Source organism: Dromaius novaehollandiae, chromosome 1 (genome assembly GCF_036370855.1).
Source record: "Dromaius novaehollandiae isolate bDroNov1 chromosome 1, bDroNov1.hap1, whole genome shotgun sequence".
In the NCBI taxonomy this organism is placed as follows: domain Eukaryota; kingdom Metazoa; phylum Chordata; class Aves; order Casuariiformes; family Dromaiidae; genus Dromaius; species Dromaius novaehollandiae.
This window is the reverse complement of record NC_088098.1, coordinates 154,193,203-154,216,946: the sequence shown is the minus strand read 5'-3', so window position 1 is coordinate 154,216,946 and position 23,744 is coordinate 154,193,203. Positions and strand designations below refer to the sequence as shown.

At 36.9% G+C, this 23,744-nt stretch overlaps 1 protein-coding gene across 4 annotated transcripts in view; it reads left to right on the top strand.

Moving 5' to 3' along the window:
- Nucleotides 1–23,744, top strand: part of ATP11A (ATPase phospholipid transporting 11A) — a 137,491-nt gene that overhangs the window by 71,539 nt on the left and 42,208 nt on the right. For 3 of the 4 annotated variants that reach the window (XM_026096982.2, XM_064503851.1, XM_064503859.1), the window contains exons 3-10: nucleotides 12,443–12,532; nucleotides 13,080–13,160; nucleotides 15,804–15,911; nucleotides 17,293–17,421; nucleotides 17,911–18,014; nucleotides 19,394–19,444; nucleotides 21,788–21,852; nucleotides 23,447–23,528. In XM_026096982.2, the coding sequence (XP_025952767.1) occupies nucleotides 12,443–12,532; nucleotides 13,080–13,160; nucleotides 15,804–15,911; nucleotides 17,293–17,421; nucleotides 17,911–18,014; nucleotides 19,394–19,444; nucleotides 21,788–21,852; nucleotides 23,447–23,528 (710 nt within the window). Of the gene's footprint in view, nucleotides 1–11,022; nucleotides 11,159–12,442; nucleotides 12,533–13,079; nucleotides 13,161–15,803; nucleotides 15,912–17,292; nucleotides 17,422–17,910; nucleotides 18,015–19,393; nucleotides 19,445–21,787; nucleotides 21,853–23,446; nucleotides 23,529–23,744 lie in introns of all 4 variants that reach the window. The other variant, XM_064503842.1, reaches the window with a different exon arrangement.

Genomic DNA, 23,744 nt, shown 5'->3' with positions numbered 1-23,744 from the left:
ATAAGTTAAAACTATACAACAGTAGCAGTTAACAGAATTTGGTCAGAAACAACATTTTTTTCCCCTCTTCTGAATCAGGATAACATAAAAAGTTTTGTTTTTTTCCTTAAACTTGACCAGTTACAGAATAACTAGTTAATATGAAACTTGCTTAAGATCCAAGTTTTGTGTTTTTGTTGTGCCCAGAGTACCCCAACCAATAAGGTAAAGAGAATATCTTTACATATATAGTAGTATGTTAGTGTGCCTGTCTAGCTACCATGGTAATGACATAAGAATTGCCAAAGGTCCACCTGGCACAGTATGTTGTCCCCAGCAGCAGATGCCTAGGGAAGAATGCAAGAACAAGCAAGCATAGAGTGATAGTTTCATTGAACACTCTCTCAGTATTTGCTGATCTATGATTTAGGTATTTGTGAGCCAGAAGTGATGATTTTGTATTTAATATGTATTTATTTGGATTTCTCATCTGTGAACTTCTTCAATACTTCTTGGACCCAAGTAAACTTTCAGATTCCATAGTTTCTTGTTTCTACAGTTAAACAGTACATTAGCAGTGGCCCCTTTATTTTGAAACTGCTACTTGCTAATTTCATTTGATTCTCTAAGTCCTCGAGTCTGAAAACAACCATTATCCCCTGTTTGTCTTCTCAATTCTGTTTATGGTCTTCTACCATATTCTCTTGCAGGCTGAATAATCTGTCTATTCAATTACTCTTTGTGCGGAAGGTAGTTCATACCTTTGCTCAGATTTCTTTGTACCTTTTCCCAAGTCAGCTATAGAGTTTTTAGGATGGAGAAGTACACAGCATGCAATGTATAGGTTAACTATGGTTTTATGCAGTGGCATAGTGTTTTCAGCTCTTTATTCGTCTGTTAATAATTCGTAATATTCCACTTCCTTCTTCTGACTATTACATTGATCTGATGTATTTATGGAACTGCTGTGCTTCAAGAATCTCATTCATGTGTAGACACAGTAGGGATTTGCATCTCCTAGCTGAGGCAATGAACTAAAGACTGATTTGATGTGTACATCTGTCTCTTTTTGGTACAAGAGAGGGGAGTCTATAGAAATGAGATCTTTTTGAGGGACCAATATGGAGCTCTGTGAGGACTTGTCTGATTAGAGTTGCTTACTGCTTTTAGCAGAGAACATAAAGAGTGACATGCTAGAAAGAATCAAAAATTTCAGAGATGCTAGGGTAGGAATGATCTGTTGAGTAAGGGGTCAGAGACTACCCAGTGTGTCAATAAAAGCTGACAAACTGAGAAACACAGGAGACGCTCTGCAGGACTGACTCTTTTTCCCTACCACCTACAGAAAAAACTGGCTTAGGGAAACTTAAAAGATTTCAGGTTTGCAAGCCATGTAAATAGGCCTTTTATTCTTGTTTTCAGTTTGTGAGTAATCAGTATACTGTATTTTGCCTTGATAACATTGATCCTGTGTAGCTGCAAACTTTTACTGCCATAGTTTCATGAAGGGAAATTTTTACAGCTGCAGTGAACACTTGCATCTGGTGTAACGTAACTGGAAGCAGTGGGGCTTAAGCCCACAGAAAGATGGTGCTGAAGAGTAGGGGGATATGACTAAATGAAATGCAAGATTGATTCTATAGTGGATGAAGAACTGTAACTTGAAAACTTTGTCTTCAATTAAAGAGATTTCATTTAATTTAAATTATAATATGAAATTATGGAATGCTGACTTGTACTATAGCTTTATGTCTTGTGTAGGTTATTATAAAGAAGCAGTGAGGTGAATTTAGATGGCAAAAAGTATTACTATTATCTCCTGCTGTAGAAATGCTGTAATACTATATTTTCACTGACCAGAAGTGCTCTCAATTTTGTCTCAAAAATAGTATTATCTTCTGTTATTTTCACATTTCCTGAGGACTTTTCTTTGGATACTGATCCAAATGTTGATTTGTATGAGAATGGCCTGAAATGGTAATGCTGCACGTTGAGAGTCCTATAAATTGCAAGGGAAAACTTAGCTGCTTTCAGCACTAATCTGATTATTTGTGAGTCATCTCAATCTCAGTGACTAATAGTTAAATAAACTTAAGTAATTCTGTCAGGTTTCAGTGGATGATGCTAAAATGTTCTTGTCTAGTCATATGTAAATTTTGAAATAGTGGAGGATAAAAAGATAAAATTTAAATGTAAAAGTATATTTGAGTGTGTCTGTATACCTTATTCTGTACTAAACAAAAAATATGAAAAAAACTAATTGCAAAATTGTTTGCTCAAAAAGGAGCAAAATTGTTTGCTTATAAAAAAGAATGAATGTACAACTGTAACTTTGTTCTGTTTCATGTTCAGTATAGTGCAGTGTTTCCTTGCGTTATTGCAAATTACTCCTAGTATAACAACACCATTTCTACAGTATCAGATGCCTGTTTATAAGATCTTAGTTTTTAATTCATCTCATAAGCCTAATTAATTTCCTACAGAAGTCCAGGACTGACTTTCTTCCTAATATACAAGATCTTTAAATGAGTAATTGCAAAGAGATATGTTTTTTAATCTATCAGTGTTGCAATGCCAATTTTCCTTTTTTTTTTTTTTTTTTTTTTTTTGGTAGACCACTATACATTTAAGAAGTTATGTGTTACATTATTTCAGAACCTCACTCTGACAAAGAACTGTGTTACATACTTCTGTGGCCTGGACCATAGGTAATTCTAAACGATTATAATGGTCTTTTGCAACCTAAAAATAACTTCAGGATAAATCTAATAAAAAGGACAGGCTGTTAGTATTTTTCTATGACCTGTTATTGAACTATTTTCCTAAGGTTCCCACATCATCTCTGGTACTTAGTGCAGCATTTGGAACAATACGGCTTTTAGTAAATCACAGAAATATGCAAACCTGATCTGAGAATTTTAAACATATACGCTGGAAAAAGTACAAACCTATAGAAAATGGATTTTCAAAATTGTTATGTTTTTATATGCTGTATATTAAACTATTAAACACTAGTGAAATAGTAATATTAATATATATCAAAGTATAACCAATTTTGTATTTAGAGTGCATGCTGTTCAGAACACTGTCCACTGAATGATTTTCTCAGTGTTTGTTTTGCACACACATTCCAACAAAGATGCAATTTGCTGTGAGGGCAGCGTGGGCAGTGGGAGTGCATGGCAATGACTGTGTTCACAGGCTAAGTCAGCTGTGGTCTGGTGGGCTGTTAGTCTTGCAAGAAGGGACTCAGCAGGGTCGGAGATGGGCAAAGCTTCTCCTCTGTGTGGCTAGAGTGGCACACACCTTGAAACAGCTTCCATTTGCTATTTATTTGCTTCTGAAGGAGCACCAGTTAACACAGCTGGTGTGCAGTGCTTCCAGCATCCCTGCTCAAAATTGCATGGGGCTGCTTGGATGCATTGATGATCTCAACTTGCTGCAGGGCACACTTTCTAGCACTAGCTGGTGCAAATGCCCTTGGCATGTCGGAGGCCTTGGCCCAGGGGGAGTATCAGCAGGTGGATGTCGCTGTCCAGATCTGGACCTGCAGTGAGTGGCTAATGCATCTCCTTGGGGCTGGAAGCAGCAGTGGCCTCTCCTGTCAGAGGTGTGCTCTTGTCCCTGTGCTGAGTTGCCAGGGGAAGGAGCTGCAGGGAGAGATGAACAGGCTGTGTACCATCAGGGAAAATGAAGAGGAGATTGACAGGGTCTTTGCAGAAACTCTGCAAAGATTAGAGCCTGAACTACACGAAGCAAGGAAGGAGGGACAGCTGGAGGCCCTGGCTAAATGAGTAGTGGGGGTAGCTGTAAAGATGGAGAAGGCTGGAAGCTTGTGACTTCTGGCAGCAGGAGGAAGGCTCCTGCTCCACCTGCAGATCTGTGATTTCAGAATATGCATAATACCCGCAGTGCTGGTGAGGACAAAGAGGACCCATCAGGGAATGGTGAATCTTCAAGGCCATCTGAGCCTGAACCTAATGTTCACATGAAGGGGAAAAGGCAAATGATAGTTACTGGAGACCCCCTCCTGCAGGGGATGGAGGCAGCTATCTGCTGCTCTAACCTGTTGTCTCAGGAGGCTTGTTTGCCAGGATCCATGTTGTTGCAGAGAGACTGCTTAAGCTTTTCTTGCCCTCAGGCTTGCTGCTTGGAGGAGCTTGCCCTTGCTGGTCTTCTATGTGGGCACCAACAATACTGCTAGGGGTAACCTGATGCATATTAGAATGACTACAGAGCGTGGGGCGGGTGAGAGTTTTTACTGGGAATGGGGGCCCAGGTGGTCATGTCAATCCTTCCAGTGAGGGGAAGGGCTCAAGAGGAAGAAGACTCATCCAGCAGGTCAATACCTGACTGTGTGGCTGGTGTTGCAGGTGGGGCTTTGGCTTCTGTGACCTCAGGACCTTCTTTGAGGAGCAAAGGATACTGAGCAGGGATGAGATACTTCGGACAAAGTGGGGCAAGAGTGTCTTTGCAAAGACACTTACCAACCTTGTGAGGAGGATTTTAAACTAGGCATACTGTGGGGGGTTTACCATGACCTGAAGTGAAGCAAAGGCACAAGGGACAGAGTAGACATGTCCCGGGGACAACAGGCCAGTGGAGGCTCTCACATTTCCCCTGTAAAAAGAGCATGGGGCCCGTCCCAAATGAGGCCTGTACATAAATATGTGTAGCATGGGAAACAAGTAGGAAGAATTACAAATCCATGCACAGCTGCAGAACTATGGCCTCACTGGGAATATGGAGACATTGTGGGATAGCTCTCATGACTGGAGTGCTGCTGTGGAGGGTTACAGGCTTTTAAGAAAAGATAGGGTGGGAAGATGAGGAGGAGGGGTTGTTCTCTGTGCAAAGGAGTGGCTTGACTGCACTGAGCTTTGCCTTGAGACTGCTGACAGTCAGGACAGGCAACTGGGGAAGGTTCCTGATGACTGGAAAAAGGCAAATGTCACACCCATCTGCAAGAAGGGCAAGAAGGAGGATCCAGAGAACTACAGACTGATCAGCCTCACCTCAGTCCCTGGGAAGATTATGGAACAAATCCTCTCAGAAGCTGTTTTTAAACACATGAAGGGCAAGAAGTGATTGAGAGCAGCCAGCATTGGTTAACCAAGGGCAAATCATGCCTGACCAACCTCATTGCTTTCTATGATATGGACAAGGGGAGGGCAGTGGATGTTGTATAACTTGATTTTAGCAAGATTTTGATGGTGTCCTATATTCTCTGTATTATCAAGCTGATGAGATACTGGCTGGATAGGATGATAAGGTGGATGGAAAACTGGCTAGAATGCCAGGTTCAACAAGATGCGGTCTGTGGTGCAAAGTCTAGCTGGTGGCCAGTAACTAGTGGCATCCCCTTGGGATCAGTACTGTGACCAATACTGATTAATGCCTTGATTAATGACTTGGATGACAGGACACAGTGCATCCTCAGCAAGTTTTCAGACACTGCCAAACTGGGGGATGGGTGTGGGGTGGTCAACAAACTGGAGGTCAGAGCTGCTATTCAGAGGCACCCAGACAGGCTGAAGAAATGGACTGGCAAGAACCTTATATGAGTTCAGCAAAGGGAAATTCAAGATCCTGCACTTGGAACAGAATAACCTCATGTACTGGTGCAGGCTGGGGCCACCTGGCTGGGAAGCAGCTTTGCAGAAAAGGACCTGGGAGTCTTGTGGACAACAAGTCGAACATGAGCCAGCAATGTGCCCTTGTGGCAAAGAAGGCTGACAACATCCTGGGCTGCATTGGGAAGGGTCTTGCCAGCAGGTTGACAGAAGTGATCCTTTTCTATTTGGCTCTTATGAGAGCACATCTGGAGTACTGTGTTCAGTTTAGAGCTCCCCATTATAAAAAAGACATTGACATACTGGAGCAAGCCCACCAGAGGCCACCAGGTTGGTCAGGGGGCTGGAGAACATGACATATGAGGAGTGTGTGTGGGAACTGCACCTGTTCAGCCTGAAGAAGAGAAGGCCTAGAGGGGAGATCTGTGTTGCAGATTGCTGTCTACAACTACCCAATTGGAGAATGCAGAGAATATGAAACCAGACTCTTCTTGAAGGTACTTGGTGAAAAGATGAGAAGCAATGGGTACAATTTGGAACATGGGAAATTCTGATTACGTATCAAGAATTTTTCTTTTATCATGAGGGTGGCCAAATACTGGAACAGTTTGCCCAGGGAGGTTGTGGAATCTCTGTCCTTGGAGATGGTCCTGAGTAACCTGATCTAATTAGACCTGCTTTAAGCAAGGGGTTGAAGTAGATGGCTTCCAGAAATCCAACCAAAGTTATTCTAAGTTTCTGTATCTGCTTATACAAAGCTATAGAAATATAGTTTATAACATCTTAATATGCAGACTGTTTCAAACTTGTGTATGCGAGGAGAGGATAGTATGATGGCATTGTTTGGGTGCATTCACATTGTTTGGGATGCTCCTCACTTCATTCCAGCAGCCATTTTCCCTTCAGTTGTTCTCACTGTGTTGTTCCTGATATCGCTTCTGTGTATCTCTGCCGATACGAATTTACTGGAAATACTTCAATGTATAGGATGTTCCAGGAACTGCTCAAAGAGGAAGTACGGATTAGAGTGTGCAAGGCTCTTTGCTTTTGCCATGATGCTCAGCACTGTTCCAGTAGAAATTCATGCCAATGTGCTGCACCTCTTCCGTGCAGCACTCACTCTCGGCCTCATGTTGTAAAAACACAAAGAGGGGCTGTGAGTCTCTGTTTTTTCATTATCTTGCCACATTTAGAGGAAATGTTAATTCTGAAGGTTAAAGAAGTATTAAAATGCCTCCACCAAGAAGAGCTGCTTGGAAGGTGGAGGAGTCCTAGGCTATCCCAGACCTCTCGAAGCAGTGCTTCATAACTGGAAAAATTTGTCTGGCCTCTACAGCTTTAAGTTGAAGATGCCCAAAGCAATGTCATTTGAAAGTCAACGATGCATCCTAAGCAAAGGCCACAATGGGAACTGGCACGGCCATGTGTACATAAAGCAGATAAATATTTATGTATGCCTTGTGGGGCAGAGAGGTCTGTGCACAAATACTTTTGGGCCAGGTAGCAAGCTAGGGAATGTTCTGTGTGCCTTTTAGTGTGGGCATATTGATCTGCTCTGAAAGGGGCTTGCTATGAGCAGTGTAATGTGAACTTCCCTCAGTCATGTGGTATGGAGAAACAGGGGTCTCTCCATCGAGAGTCATAAACACTGTGAAGATAAAGCTCAAGTAAGTACTTCTATTAAAATATAGCTAACTAAGTATTTCTACATTCATTCCAAGTTGTGTTTTATACATTGCAAAGCACTTTTCAAAATTTCATGGATATCACTATTCCATTTTTATTGGATCACAAGAAGCACAGAAGCCTGAAGTTTTTTGCTTCAAGTTTGAGAGGTGAGACTGTTTTAATATATCAAAGATCATAGCTCAGTTCTGCCACAGCTTACTGTGTGATTCTAAGCAAGTCACTTGAGATAGAGACTGAAATCAGGGCTTAGGATTTCAGCTAATTATTGATTTACTGTCTTGCACACCCTTTGCAGTAGTTGTTATTGCCAGTTCTCTGCTCTTTTAACCTTGGGAAATTATTTGTCTAAAAAAGAGTAATACTTACATAAATAAAACCAATTTTAAAGCATTTGTCAAACTTCTGAGGAGTCTTTTTTCAGCTATCCTGTTGAAGGGAGAATACCTTAAAAATGTATAAATATATGTAAAATATGTAGTAAATACATAGATATAATTTGAATATAAAAATATGTAATATGTTATAATATATAAAATGTAATACATACATATATAAAAATACAGTCTACTGTTAAAAATACTGAAGTCAGTATGGGCATGTTCAAGTCTTGCATATGTTTCTTGATCTGTTAAAGGAAAAACATGGGCAAATTTGAAAAAGGAAGTGACTGAGGCATTATTTGTTCAGCTTTTATCTTTTCTCCCCTAATTCTGTCTTGCAGAAGGGGTTAGAATTCGTCATGGTAAGATATCTACAGACCAGGGCTGAAGCAACATGGTTGATGTTTTTGGCAAAATAGATTTAAGCACTTACAAGAAACAACGAAAAGGGTCCAGTAATGTGGAGGGAAAGGAGCGTCAGACTATGAAATCAGAGCAGGTTAGAAAAGAGGTTGGTGACTGTTTAAACAAATAAGCTGTGAGAAATTGAGGAGGTGGTGTTGAGAGATCTTAATACTGAAATCTGGAGTGCAGTGCTTTTTTTCACCTTACAGCTCCAGCTTTTGATGTCAAGTGATTACATAAGAAACTCCTTTTACTTAAGAAAGTATCAGCCTCTTAGAATGGAGAGAAAAGCTTGAAATCAGAGCCAAAATTCTGGAATACAGATATCAAATGAAAAGGTCAAAATACAGTCTTTAAAAAAACATTAAACCATTGTTATGGGACCCTATTTGGTGTTTTTAAATTCATGGGATTGGCTCTAACAAGGAGGTGCTGGAGTTGGACCTGTAATCGACCTGGTGTTAGCAAGAGAGCAGAGTGCAAGAACAGGTGAGATGGAACAACTGCACATTTGGCAGTACTGCTGAGGTGTACCCAAGCAGTCTTAAGTTCAGAATTGCAGGTACTATCGTGATTACAATGCAGGCAGACTGATTTTGCAGTTCCTTTCACAGTGCTTTAGATGCATCTGTTCGTAATCCTTAGATGGATACAAAACTCTGCTTGCTCTCTGACCAGAAGGCTCATACACATTCTACCTTCTAAGTCTTCTGGAGCAATTAAAAAAGACCAGTTAAGTTTTCCCCATCTTAAAAGTCTCAGGTCCTTAAATATTTGGATATCCTTATTTCCTTCAAGTGAACTATATTCAAAAGGGTAGTTAAATATCCATTAACTATGTTTTTTCAGCAGCAGCCACTCTGTTGTTTTTCCTAGGATTGATTATGATGGTTACACGTTAATCATCCATTTGTAGGTATTGCTCTGAGCTACTGATGGCTGGGAGAAAGTGGAAAAAATGCAAGCATTGCTAGCCTGCGTTTCATAGCCCAGAGACTCCTGTAGTAAGCATTGCTGATGCTGCTGCATCATGATAATTGTACTATTTTAACACAGCTAAAAATTTGTTTGGAACCTGCATTCTGAGTTTGTCTCACTCTCTGAGGAGCATGAACACTAGAAGTTAATAGAATCAACTGTCAGTTATTAGATATTCTCATTTAATACTTTAATGTTTGTGGTGCGTCAGTAAGAGTATGTATACTAGTCAGGTAATATTTGTAATGCCCTTCTACAGGAAAAAGAGTGCAGCACAAACAAATAATGATACAATATTTGATGAGCAATGGAACGTATTGTTCTACTGGATGGAAATGAGGGCTGTTACATTTACATAGATACAGGCCATCCTCAAATTTCCTTCTTGCTTTCACTTCCTTGGAGGTTTTAGCTGAAGGTTACAATTCATGTCTTTGGAATTTTGTGGCTGATTACAGTATTTTCCAAAATAAATCCAAATTAAAAATGCTACCTGCAAGCCTAGATTGAGAATACTATGGTAAGGTTAAGTCCTGTCAGCTGTGATCACATTTTACTTTGTGACAGTGTACATCAGCTTCTATATAAATAGTTAATACATATTCAAACTGTCTAGACATCTTGGTGCTCTTTCTTTCTTGCCTAAAATCCTTCATAAAGTGTTACTTCTTTGAAGAAGAATGGGGAGGATAAAGTTGTGCTTTATATGTGTTAAATCCAGTATAATAAAATGCTAAAAATCTGTCAGGATAAATGAAAATGAAGTTTCAAGAAGTTCTCTGTTTTTAAGAAACATCTATTTCAAGCAACACCTCTCAAACCACAAAACATGATCTGCTCCCAGGCTCTTCATATATACTTAGACAGAAAAGCTGCTGACCAAAGGTTAAGTTGCAGTAAAGGAGAGACCCAGCACTTGACTGGAAAAGTAGTGAACTGAGGTTGGATTATGAGGGGGATCAAATACTTAGGGTAAAGGTGAATGTTCAGAACTTTCTACAGATTTTATCTTAACTATTTGACTTGGTTTCCTCAATCTGGTATTTTAAATACCTGATCTGACAGCAGCATGCTGCCACCATACATTTAATCAAATTACCGTATGGAAGGTTTAAACAGGAAGTTATTGCTTAAAAGATTATATTTTTACTTTATGAATCATCTCTTGGGGAACTTGTATAAATCATCAAAATTTAACAGTGGAAACATGGAAAAACACTTGTTATATCAAAACTGCTAAACAGAGAAAAACATAAGCAAAAGTTTTCACTGAAACATCTATTCACGTTACCTTCTGCGCAGGCAGAGATTCATAAGGAAATAAATACAAAAGATTAGAAAATAGAGATAATTTTCCTGATAATCAGTGATGAAAATATAGACTTATTATAACTGATTTCTTCTTACATACTATCGTTTGCAGCATGTGAAGTAAAAGAAATCTGGTGTTTTGACAATAGTGAATAAAGAAATAAGAAAATAGCATGTGTTTTTGATGTCTCAGTTGTGGTTTACAATCTCATGCCTAGTATAATCATATATACAAAACCCACCAAGAGTTTTGTTGCTGTATGTAGCCATTAAGAGTGCCTGTGAGATCACAACAGTTGAATTCAGCATGTAAGGAGGATTTTTTTGTTTGGAAAAATGTTAAATTTGGGTTGTACTTCATAAAGACAACTGAAAAATGTTAATATAAAAATTACTTTATTTGTTCTTAAAACTGAAAGTCAAAACTCCAGATGCCCTACAGTCCTGCTTATGTTTCATTTTCTGTCTGTGCATCACCATCAGCATTTAAGCCTCTCGTTGATGACTACAGCTCTAAGATTGTAAGGAAAAAGATACCTTGTTGCTGGTGTTTTCCTTGTCACTAGTAGGTTGAAATCACTGGGAGTGGGACCTGCCTTCTCTGTGCTGTCACATACCACAACAGCAGCTTTAAATGACTGGGACTGTTGTGCAAGCGAAATCCCCTATCATGTCTAACCAGCTCTGTTTTGAAATTCCTTGGCCAGCACAAGTGGATGGGTAGGGGCAGTGCAAACAGCATTCCAGTCTGATGAAAAGAATTCTGGCTGTAAGACAACAGCACCTGACTTTCCAGCTATTGCATGTATGCCTCCATGGGTTTTGAGGCAACTCTTAAGCAGGGTAAGTGTTTAATTAGGGAATGCTTATATTTATTTATACTGATTTTTGGCATATCATAAGGAAAAGAGCATTTCATTCCTATGTCCTACACAAGTATGGGGTTTAATCCAAAATAAGTAAAAAGATTGTCCTGCATAATAGGGGTTGTATGTCCAAACAAACCCTGTTTCTCAGAGTTGTACTTCATCTGTAGATAGAATACAGGTACTTCCCTTTTAGAGCTGTAGCTGTCTTTGCTTTCACGGCGAAATTCAGAAGTAATGTAACGAGCAGTATAATGCGCATGTCAGCAGTTATCATTGCAGTCTGCCAAGAGGAGAGAGGACACATTTGTGGCAGAAGAAAGAATTTGTCGAAGCTTCCCAGGCCTCCTCCTTTGAAATGAAAGTTACACTGGAGTTGACATTTTATTACATGCCAAACGATAATTTGGATAATAAGATGATATAGTGCTAGTTTTCTTAAGCCACTTTTCACACGTTTTTACAGAGTTTTAGCTGGCATTTTTCACATACGTCCTGATGTGCTATACTCTGATGCAGTTTTTGGAGCTACAAAGTCAACTGTGTAAGAATGAAAAGCATTTAGTCAAACCTGCTGCAGGGCAGAGGAAGGGACTAGATGACCTCTTACAATCCTTTCTCTCTTGCTTTTCTGTGTTTTTTTCCTTTGAAGTTTTTACAGTTTCTGTTTACACTGTTATATACTGTACCTCAGGTAATTTTTTTAAAATTTAGCTATTTATAAGATTAGTAGAAAAATTCAGCAGTTTATTGTGAGGAGTATGTTTATGTTAAAGCCAGGGAACAAAAGAGCAGCTGACAACTTACTTGGTCCCGAACTTGCTCTCCGTGCCTAGTTAACACTCAGAATGCCACCTACCCCCACAAGTCATGCCTGCAAAATGGAAGTGAATTAAAAGTACTGTTAGAAATAAGATGACTGAAATGTTTTTTAGATCCTTTGATGGCTTAACTGTTCTGGAACTAAATATCTGAATGAGCACTGTTGTTATTAAAAAAACTATTTCAGTCCATAGTACCAAGATTGCCACAGTTCAGAAAAACCTGTCTGAAGCAATTAATATGATTCCAAGAATACATGACTGATAATTAAGATTCCATTTCAATAAATATATTAAATAAAGTAACAAAGGCATTATCCAGTATTTTTGTTGTATTTCATCTTGGGTTATGAATTAGGAATTTGTTTGATTTTTTAGAGCATAAAGTGTGAATAATATTTTCTCTCATAAACACTGAAAATCGTTGTGTTCATTTTCAGTACACATTTTGGAACTTTATACCGAAAAATTTGTTTGAGCAGTTCAGAAGAATAGCTAATTTTTATTTTCTCATCATTTTTCTTGTTCAGGTAAGCTATCACCATTTTTAAATAAATTTCTGGACTCTTCCAAATTGCAATGAGGTACACTGATTAAAGAAAAGCTGTAGCAGTTAGTTGCCTAATAAACTACCCTGTCTAGATGGTTAGAGATGGCTATTTCCAAAAGAAATATCACTTTATTAACTTCTGTTTCATTAAAAACGTTTCAGTGCTGTTAGTACCTATTTTGAAGTGAATTTTGTGTCATATTTTCCTGAGCAGTATTTGAAAAAAAATCCAAATAGTTGATATAAAATGTGAAATGCAAATGTGATAATATGTCTTATTTTATCATTTTATACCTTTTATATATCTTATTATATCTTGTTATAGCATACGGTTATAATTTATTTTGATTTTTGCTGGTATTCTATTATATATTAAAATTGAATTAGAATACTGCTCTTTTTAATTAAATGTCTTTGGTGCGTGGTTACATATTGGTTAAAAAATTACTTGGAACATTTTGCTTGAAAAATTGACTACTTGCATTCACAAAAATATAACCAGAAAATATTTATTCCTTTTATTACAGTTAATTATTGATACACCTACTAGTCCAGTTACAAGTGGACTTCCACTTTTATTTGTCATCACTGTAACAGCTATCAAACAGGTGAGAACTTTAATGAGAAAAAACTAAAACTACAGAGAGCATTTTATTTGTTTTATATTTCATTTTTTCCCTGCCTTTATGTCATACTGTCTTAGGGCTGTCCCTGACAAATGATTTTAGTGAACTTTTGGGGAGTAATTTTATTTTTGCTTCTGTAGTTAAAGTAGGAGTTGGTTGCTAAATGGTGGTGTCTTTCATTAATTCAGCAGAAGCTTCTAAATTATTTTGTAAGTTCAGCGTCCTTGTGTTCCAAGCAATCGTTTCCATTCATGTGTTTACTCAGCACGCTTTGACTTTTTTCTGTTTCTAAATAGTAATCCACATCCTATTACATTTTTCCATAATGATTGAAAATTAGTTTAGTAAGAACTACAGAAGCTTGTAAGATAAATCTGTTTTTAGTTTCAGGTTGTCCTTAGTCTTTACAGTATGAACAGATAATAAAAATTATTTTGGCTAAAATCTTCACTATATATTGGTTATAACCTACAGTTTATAATGATAGCTGCATTACTTCCTACAGATTAGTACTAAGTATATTTTAAAGTATTTCCTCACATTTAATTTGAAAATTAATCTACAAAACTAAAGTAATTTTTAGAAATCAAGTCTTGCCAATCAGTGAAGTTTAGAAGATCCTAATAAAACTTGTTCTGTTCAAGTAGAATTGCATTATATTGGTAAGAAACTGTACAAATTTTAAGTTAGTAGTATCAAAAGTAATGGGTTATGGTAGTTTTTCACTTAGAACCCTAATACTGCAGTGGTACTGGTTAGTATGAGCACTTAAATGTAGATTGCATCTCATTGGAATCAGTGCAACTTAAGGTGATTATAGAATGCTTTAATTCATGAGATACTGCAATCGTGAGTATCAGATCTGTTCATTATCAGGGCTTCCGCTAATACAAATTTGATCTGGATCAGGTATGAGCACATGATTCCACTTCCACTGATTTAGCCAGAGCAGAATTTGTTGACTTTGTCAGCTTCAGGCCAGCTGCAGGAATACCTGAGCTGGCATATAGCCTGCCAGTACAAAGTTAACTCATCAAAAATGTTACTAAGTTGGAACTAGCAAGTGAGTTTATAAGCAGTGCTTTGCATTGTGTGGCTACAGCATTCTTCATCTGCATTTACTGTGGCATCTCACCGTAGCTACAGAGTAGTTTCTGAAACTCTGGGCTCCTAAAGTAATAGGCTCAAATAATGGTCTTTACAGTGATTCTGTTATTTGTTTTGCTTGTTGCCTTCACTCCAATCTAATCATAATTGCTCCTGCAGGAGAGCTATTGGTGTAAGAACTCACTGGCACAGTGAGTTCTATTTCATGGTTCAGTCTTCACTGTATCTTTGGGTCAGCACATCAGCCATTTCTTTCCTGCAGGGTAGGGAGATGAAATAAGTGAATGGGATATAAAAATGTTAGGAGAATTTGTGCAAGCAGCTTGATGTTCATAATCTTTTGCCTGAGCACTCAAAGGAGTTAGCACTTTTTATGGGCATAAGAAAGCTCTCTCATGCTATACAAAGATCTCTCATGCTATACTTCAAAAAGAATATCCTGTTTTCTGGATTGATTATGAAGTTGGATATCAGAAAAATTCCTATGTCAGAATGCTCCACATTTAGGCTCAAAACTTATATGAAGGTTCTGTGTTCCTTACCTACCTTTGGTCATGCTCTGGGACTATGACGATTAAAACAATGACTAAAAAAGGGGGGTAATTTTTATTGTTCCTGAATAGGATAACTGATTACCATCATTGGTACTTCATAGTCTTTATGATAAATGCGAATTTATTGTTCATTAGTTTTCAAAGAAACTATAAAAAGCAATGTTTTTATTTCTTCATACTGCCAGCTAAAACAGTTGACTGTACTTTGCAGTAGAATTCGGATCTTGCTGATGAGCGGAGGTGTGATAAATGCATTAGCTAGCATTTTAGGTACGGCTTTCCCACTCTAAGATTTTAGATGTTACACCTCACAGTGTCTCACTACAGCTTGGTACGAGTCAAAGAAATTCTGGATTATGACATGCTGTGCATAGTATTATGATTGAATCTCTCCTCAGCAATCCAAATTGGTTAGTCTGCAAAGTCTCTTCCTCAGACAACATTCTTGAGGACTGATAGCACACAGGGCTAAAAAGTTCAACATAATTGTAAAGCAATCAGCAAATATGACCATCTTCAGTCATGCCCTTACCTTATCATCTTTCAGTATGGAGTGCCAGCCTTCCAAAATGCATTTTCTACGTTTTAATCTTCTAAGCAACAACTTCTATACATACTTTGCACTTACTCAATAGTAGTCAATAGACTGAGAGCAAGAAATGATCACTTAAACACCAGAAACTGCTCTGTACATTGTAAACGTCCTTGTTCATCAAAATGTCTTTGTTAAAATATATATTTTTGTTGACTAATTGTAACTGTAAGTGGTCTTTTTCACATATGTCCAACATGACTGCATTAATGACATATGTATCACAGTTTCATTTGTTCTCATGAGAATCTTTTCTTTTTTTTCCTTATTTTGCTCAAGGATCATTTAAAAAATGTTTCTTACAAGATAGATCTGTTCTGTGTCTTTATAACTAAATGTGCATCGCCGTTGATCCATTTCACTGTTTTCTAGGGTTATGAAGATTGGCTTCGACATAAAGCTGACAATGCAATGAACCAATGCCCTGTTCATTTCATTCAACATGGTAAACTGGTTAGAAAGCAAAGCCGAAAGTTAAGAGTAAGTAACTATGCCTTAACAGCTTTTAGGAGTCAGACTTTACATCACAGTTCTTGTAGAATAAATTTTCAGAAATGTAGTGTAGAAGACATTGTAGTATTTATTACATTTCATAGAGATTAGACCTAAAATGTACTGATTTTTAATTGAATACCTCTGAATAAAATATTTTAATAAGCTACAGATGTTTGTGCTTTATCTTTGCTTTGTTAACTCCTCTGTCATAACCGTTCATTTTCTGTTTTTTAACTTGGAGTGTTTCACTCATGATTTATCATGTGTCTTCTCTCCATTTTTGGTTCTCTGTAGGTAAGCAAACTAATAACTTCTTTAAGCCTGATTATCATAGACAACTCTATCACTTTGTCATATTTCTTGTAGAGAAAATACAGCACACTCAGAATACATCCTGCATTGCCCATCAGATCACAGCCTCTCCATTAGGCTTCTGAATTCCTCTAAATACACTTTGTGGTGTTTTGAAGGTTATCTTCAGAAATCCATGTCTGTAATTTTTTCTGTGAGCAGATGAACTCATCATCCTTATTTATTTTTAGAACTCAGCAAAACTGATAGATATTTGTTTGTTATTCCTTTATTTCTAGTATCTTAGTTAGGAATACCTTTTTCTGCTTTGCCCTATTTCACCATAAATAGTTCTACAGTGTTCACAGCCTTCCTGCTAAGACCTTTCCCTTTGAGTGTGATAGCTTCTGCCTTGGCTTTCCAAGTAATAAAAAGACAATTAAGAAATTGCAGGCTGAACACTACATGTGTGTGCCTCAACAGTTATCCATCCCAAATAATAAAGTACAGAATAATTGGAATTTGTATTACATTAATTAATGCCTTACCTATTTTTTTTACATTTCTCCCCTATCCCTTGCTTTTTAGAGATTATATTTTAAGGAACTAAATGATATGAGATACAGGCATAGCAAACATATGTGTGCAAAGGGATATCTGTAGGTATTGGTAGCTGAATGAGCTTGATGCTCATCCTCAAGAGCCAATAAGAGCAGCTCAAACACAAGCTCATTTTGAAACGGATTTTCATTGCATGTGTCCTTAAAGTGAGGATAGTGTCTTCCACATATGAAATAATGTTGTAAAGGGTAATAAGACATTATCTGTAAAATGTAAATGTAAAATTTCCTCAGAGGAAAGACAGCACACAGTAATCCTCTCATTCATTCCACAGGGTGTAATTCTGGTTTTGAGAGATATCTCTGTAGTTCTTTACTCCTGTGATAAAATCCTGATGTAAATAAAATTCATGAGTTTTCAGGAGATTTGAGGGAACCTAGAATTTTGTTCTTGAAATCTGGAATTTGCACTGTTACATAAATAACAAATGTGTTTCATTTGTTTTTTTTCTTAGGTTGGAGACATTGTGATGGTAAAAGAAGATGAAACATTTCCATGTGACTTAATACTTCTATCAAGTAGTAGAGGGGATGGAACCTGTTTTGTTACAACAGCTAGTTTGGATGGTGAATCCAGTCATAAAGTAATAAAATGTTATGCATTTTCTTTTTAAATCAAAGTTGGCCTTTAACCTTTTGCAGAGAATACATTATAACTTCATGTATATATGTGCAAGCAGATATACTCACTTGTGAAATTTAAGTTTCTACCAGTTGAATTCTTCATTTTTCTTAATGTTACATTATTTTAAGAGATGTTTTAAAACATAGTTATTTGTAGTTTTGCCTGTGCCCAGTATAGGCATGCAGATGACAGAGATAATGCACAAGCTTTTGTTGTATTTGTATGCTTTCATGGAAACCTGATTTGTGAGACACTGCTAGGATTTATACAACGTAAGAATGTGCCCAAATAAAAGCATTTAAAGTTGTATCTTATTTAAAATATGAGGTCTTATGTAGAAGCTAGTAAATGTACTTCACACTGAACTGAAGTGTGAATATCTGCAGATTAGTATCTTGTATATGTCATCACTTTTTTGATCTTATTTGCACCTTTCCATCCATTCCAGACTTACTATGCTGTTCAAGATACAAAGGCATTTCACAATGAGCGAGAAATTGATGCACTACATGCTACCATTGAATGCGAACAACCTCAGCCTGACCTTTATAAGTAAGAAAATAATTCTTACCTGTTTCATTTAAGGTACCCTACCAATGAATTGTAAGAATGTCATCATAAAAAGATCCTGGCTGAGTCTATATGGTGAAGGTGGTCCCAGAGTGAGTCCAAGTCACATTAGCCATCCATTTCCTGCAAGAGTTCCCTCAAGGCTCCCTAGGGCACCTCAGCTGATATTCCTAGGAGAAAACCCAGATGTACTGCTTACTGCAAGTTTAGGGAACACTTCTCTGGCTGATGGACAGTTACCTGGCACTTTGAGGGATCTCTGGATATCCCACCTGCCCTTGTATGAAAACAGGCAGGAGGAAGAAGACATCTCAAGCCCCTTCTTTGAAGGGCCATGGGGCCAACTTAGCAATGCATTTTAACTGGATGCCTTAAGAATGGGATTTTTAGGCATCTTGAACTCTGGCTGAATTCAGGCTGATTGCAGGGGCAATATAGATGTCCAGTGCTGGATCTTTTTTCCTTTCCAAAGGCATATGGCCCCTTTACATCATGAGGCCTCATATCAGATTTAAAGCGTCTTTAGACGTGGCTGTACTCTGTTGTGCTCTCTTCTGCTTGGCATCCTCTCTTCAAGTAGGTCACCATCCTCTGAACATGAGAGTTTCCCTTCCATGGTAACAGACCCACCCACTCCCCCCAGTTTACTCTGCAGTCCAGAATGCTAATGCCAGACTTACCCCTTTTGGTTTGAGACACCCACTTGGACAGTGTCATTGCAAGTACAGATAAAATGTACTTAGAGTTATTCAGAGGGAAAACTGCCTATTGGCTTTATGCTTTTGTTTTGTTTTGTTTTTAACTCTATTGTATGTTTTATAATGGATTCTGATCACACTCTTACTTTCCTCAGATAAGTTATAGAATAATATTTTTTGTTAATTCTCACTAATGGGTCTAATTGGAAGATGTATTTATTGCCTTATAATCTTTTACATCTTTTTATATGCAAACTTTATACTGACTTACTGCTCTGTGTATTTTGGTATCTACATGGTGTTTAATACTTTAAGTGTAACATCTAACATATTTTACAGCAATACAAGATTTCCTTGTTAGTTTATTTCTTGGATGATCAGAGCATGTTCAACTGGAAACTGTTTGCTCACTGTAATAAATACTTCTAATACAATATTTCTGAAATAATCCATATTCACATATACTTCTTAAAGATTTTTAAAGTGAGAGTAATTTGCTTTGTTTTTATATTTACATAGGTGTGTTTGTGTATATGTATCTGTATACAGAGAATTACATGTCCTTGTAGTGTATATTTTAAAAAATCAAAACTTTGGGGCTTATCTATATAATAATATGCATATAAGCTTTGCTACTAAACTACTTCTGGTTTTGTCTTGCAGATTTGTTGGTCGAATAAATGTTTACCATGATAGGAATGAGCCTACTGCAAGGTTGGTAAAATGCAGAGTTTTTTATCAGTAATGAGAATTAGACTTGTTTCACCAACACTGCGTTTTCTTGGCTTAGTGATAGACTATTGTCGTAAAAGTTTATAAACTGTAATTTCCTATATTTCGTCTTTCAATCAGTTATCTTTCTCATATTTGACATTTTTATGTCTTTATTCTACTTCAGGTTTTATTTGACATATATTTAGTTTGTAGCTGATGTTGATAGTATTTTGATAGTACTTTGTTAGTGCTGCCCCATCAGCATTGGGTCTTTGTAGTGCATCAAACTATGACCAGCATCATATATATATCATTCTCTCCTTTTTCTTCTTCTTCCTTGAAGAGATTGAACATGCCAGTTACCATGTTTAGTTTTAGAGAGGATTTGTACATTTGTCTCAAAAGTCCACAATGTTGTGTGCATTCAAGAAGGGAATATCTAAGGAAGTGCATTTTATCTGTGGTATAGGAGATGGTGATCTGTTATCCTGGTCTGGCACCTGGAAGGGTCTGCTTCCTGCACAAATGAGTTTCATCCTGAAATGAATCAGGTGCATTCTGCCCAAGGAGCAGGGTTACCAGCCACAGTCTGCAGCCCAGGACACTCTTAGTCCAGCAAACAAAGAAGAAAAAATAAAGCAGTACGAAAGAGGCACTGTTCTTCATGTCTTTTCTGCCTAGGATCTGGTCTGTGTCAGCAAGGAAGAGACTTCCTATACCTGATTTTTTTTCAGATCTTAACAGCAAAGAGAACAAAGCAGTAGGAGGGAAAGGCTTCTCTCTTGGATCATGTCCAGGGCCCCAGCATGTGGGAAATAACTCCATTCTGGCTAAGAATATTCTTTACCTAAATTTGTCTGTAGATAAGTAGTTTTCTATCTGAGTAAACAAGGAGGAGGAGGGAAATCTGTCAGTGTCATAGCTCCCTCAGGAAACATAAGCAGGACTGCTCTGTAAAGCAGTGCAAAGATCTCTGTCACCTACCAGAGCAGTTTATGCGGCTCTTAGCTGTTTTGGGCCGTACTGTTTCATGTGGTTCCCTGCGCTGTGAGGGTCAGGGCACAGTGCTGGCCATGTGAGCTGTTCTAGTGACAGATGCCTACTTCCAGGTAGTATCCATCCTGAGGATCTTACTGTCCTTTCCACGCTATGTGATGCATCATTCAGTAGTAGATTGTATTAATCTACTATTAAAACAGTCTTTTTTGCTTCTTTCATTTTAAAGATTCTTCTGACCAATCAGGTTGTTTGGAAATGAACTTGGGCCGGAGGGGGAAGAAGAAATAAGCAGAAAATACCTTTCCGAAAAACATGCTCCTTTTTAATCAAAAACAGTGATACACTGATCTGTGTCTAACACTGTGAACTAGAAGAAAAACTGTGGCATTAAGGCTTATATTCCTTAGACAGCACTATTAGAATAATTGGTATTTTTTACTATATTGGTGTATAATATTTAACAACCCAAATCATTCATACAACACATTCCACTGGGTTAAATGGAACTACTTTCAGGCTTTACATCAGGATTAGGGCCCCTGGGGGTTTTTGTTTGTTTAGTGTTTTTTGTACTACAAGAACACTTTGAATAACATCCAAAAATACTGAAACTATTTCTTGGTTTTTTTCCATTGCTGTATAAATAGAGTCTGGCAATAGTTTAATATGTCAGCCAAGCAGTTCTGCGTGGTGTGTATCTATAAAGTTGTCCTTGTTTTTGCACTCATATGGTGGTTTATATTACATATCATGCTTCAGAATATTCTTATTATTTTAAACTGCATGGGATCATTAAACTAATTCCTCCTACTTTTCAATAAATTATTTTACCTATGTTCACCTTTATGTTTTCAAAAGTATACAGTAAGTACATTGTATAACAGCATTTAGTGGAAATAAAGTAGAAGAGTGTATTGTCCTTAATAAGTATTTCTAACATCCAGGATGTTATAATTTATATAAGCCTAAAAAGACCTGAACCAGTATTTTCAAAAATATGCACCTTACAACTAAGATGATAGTCTATTCTTAGGTACCTAAACATGTGGCCTGGTTTTGAGATGCATTCACCTTCAGTACTAAAAAGAAATTAAATCTGTTATCTTCTCAACATATTAAAAAGTGAGGTTGCTAATACAATTGTGACGTTATGAGCTTAATGTTAGGCATGTATATATTTTTTTAACCTTCACTTACAGACTTTATATACAGCCTATAAATACAAATTTTGTTGCACAGAATAAAATTAATTGAGTAGAACTTATTTTCCATTTTACATGGCTTCCATTAAGGTCTGTTTTCTCTTTCTAAGTATTTATATTTTGTAATTTTTGTCTTTCATAGGCCATTAGGATCTGAAAATCTGCTTCTTAGAGGAGCCACTTTAAAGAACACAGAAAAAATCTTTGGTAAGTATTTGTATTGATTATCTAAATGGCTCCTGAAGTCATAACCGAACACCAAGCAAGGTTAGAAGTCTACAGTTATTACTGAGCACACAATTTTTTTTGAATCTTTTGATTTACAACTTTTTACAGGATTTACTGTTGCCATAATTACAGTATAGCAGCTATTATTGATATACAATGCCAATGACTCTTGAATTTTTGGGAGGGGAGGTTTATGGTTTAATCTTCAAGGATTAGTGAAGATGACTTAAATTTTTCGTGTCAATATATGTCTTTTGAACAGTCAGTGTGAATTGAAGTGTTGTCCCATTAGCACTTAATGAGATTGCTAAGAAATGTTGAATCTCAAAGTGTCAAATGAATGTCAAAGCAGACAGATTCCAACAAAATATAAATATAGCTGATCAAAAAAAATCAATTTAAACAATTCCTGACTCAAAATTAGTTTTTCCACTAGACAGTGTATTCTGTGTATGAATTGTCTTCCTTCGACGGCAAATTTTGAATATTTTAGCAGAAATAGGAAGCATGGAATTAAATATGTTCTTCAAGAAAACCTGTTGGGAGTAGTAGTTCAGTTGTGTCAAGCCACTCTTTGCTGGGAATGAAAGGGACAAGGATACAAATCATGGGCATCTGCATTCATATAAAACTTCCCTTCTCAAAGAAAGAAGATCATAAATAACGATGAACTATTCAGCGTAGAATATCAAAATGTTGCAACTTCTTCTCCAAAAATAGTGTAAAAAGTATATATTCATTTAAACTTGCTCTCTGTTTTTAATTGGCATCTAAAATAAATGAACTAATGTATTTAGTTTGTAGTAAGTATTTCTTTAAATTTCAGAGGGTAGTTTTAAAATCTGAGTTAACTTGTATATCAGACTGAGATGTTGCCTATATATGAGTGGCTGATTCTGATTTGCCTGATGTATGCAGTGTTTGCCATTACCCCAGCACAGTCCACTTCCAAAATTACATTATTTTAGTAAGGTACAGAGGTGCTGATTTAATATATACTTTAAATTCTTCTTCTTATTTACAGCTGCTTTTAGTTGTTATTTAATCTTCTGAGGTTTAGTCTCCAATCTGTATTATTAGAAGGGACAGAGTAATACCAAAAGATGTAACAATTCTTTTCATGAATGATTAGATTTTCCTGAAGAGAGCAAAATCAGTGGTCTTCTGTTACTCTTCTTGGATGTATCCTGTATTTTAACCCTATGCTGAGTTTTCTTTTACAATATATGACTTTAGAATCTAAAATTAAAGCAAAAATAATAGAACTTAGAAAGCCTGGATGGTTTATTTGAAGCCTATGTTTTGTTTGGCTTTGATACATATAGGAGAACATTCTAGAAATTGTAACTGTGAATCTGGAATGGGATATAAATGCTTTTTAATATTCCCCCCTAAGAACCAAAATGTTAAAGCCATTTCTAGTTTTTGAGTATCATCCAGATCTGTCTTCTTTTTCTTCAGACTATAGAGACTTAGAGAAATGATGGGGTATAACAATCTAGTAAGTTGTACTTTTATTGAAATAAGTTATTGTACTGTGTAATCTTTATTAAAGCAGGTTTTCTCATTTTAGGTGTTGCTATATACACTGGCATGGAAACTAAGATGGCCCTAAATTACCAGGCAAAATCACAGAAACGATCTGCTGTAGAAAAGTAAAATTTCTAATATTTATTTTAGGGGTGGAAAACTGCATGTTTGCTTGAGGGGAAAAAAGAGAGTATTTTTGTTTTACTAAAAGCGTATCTTTCATTGACTAAAGTAAAGAGAGGTGGAGGGACTTAACATTCATATTTTTCTGTGTTTCATGTGTTTTGTGACTCATAAAATGAGTCATGCAATACCATATAAAATGAGATTCTTGTTACTGA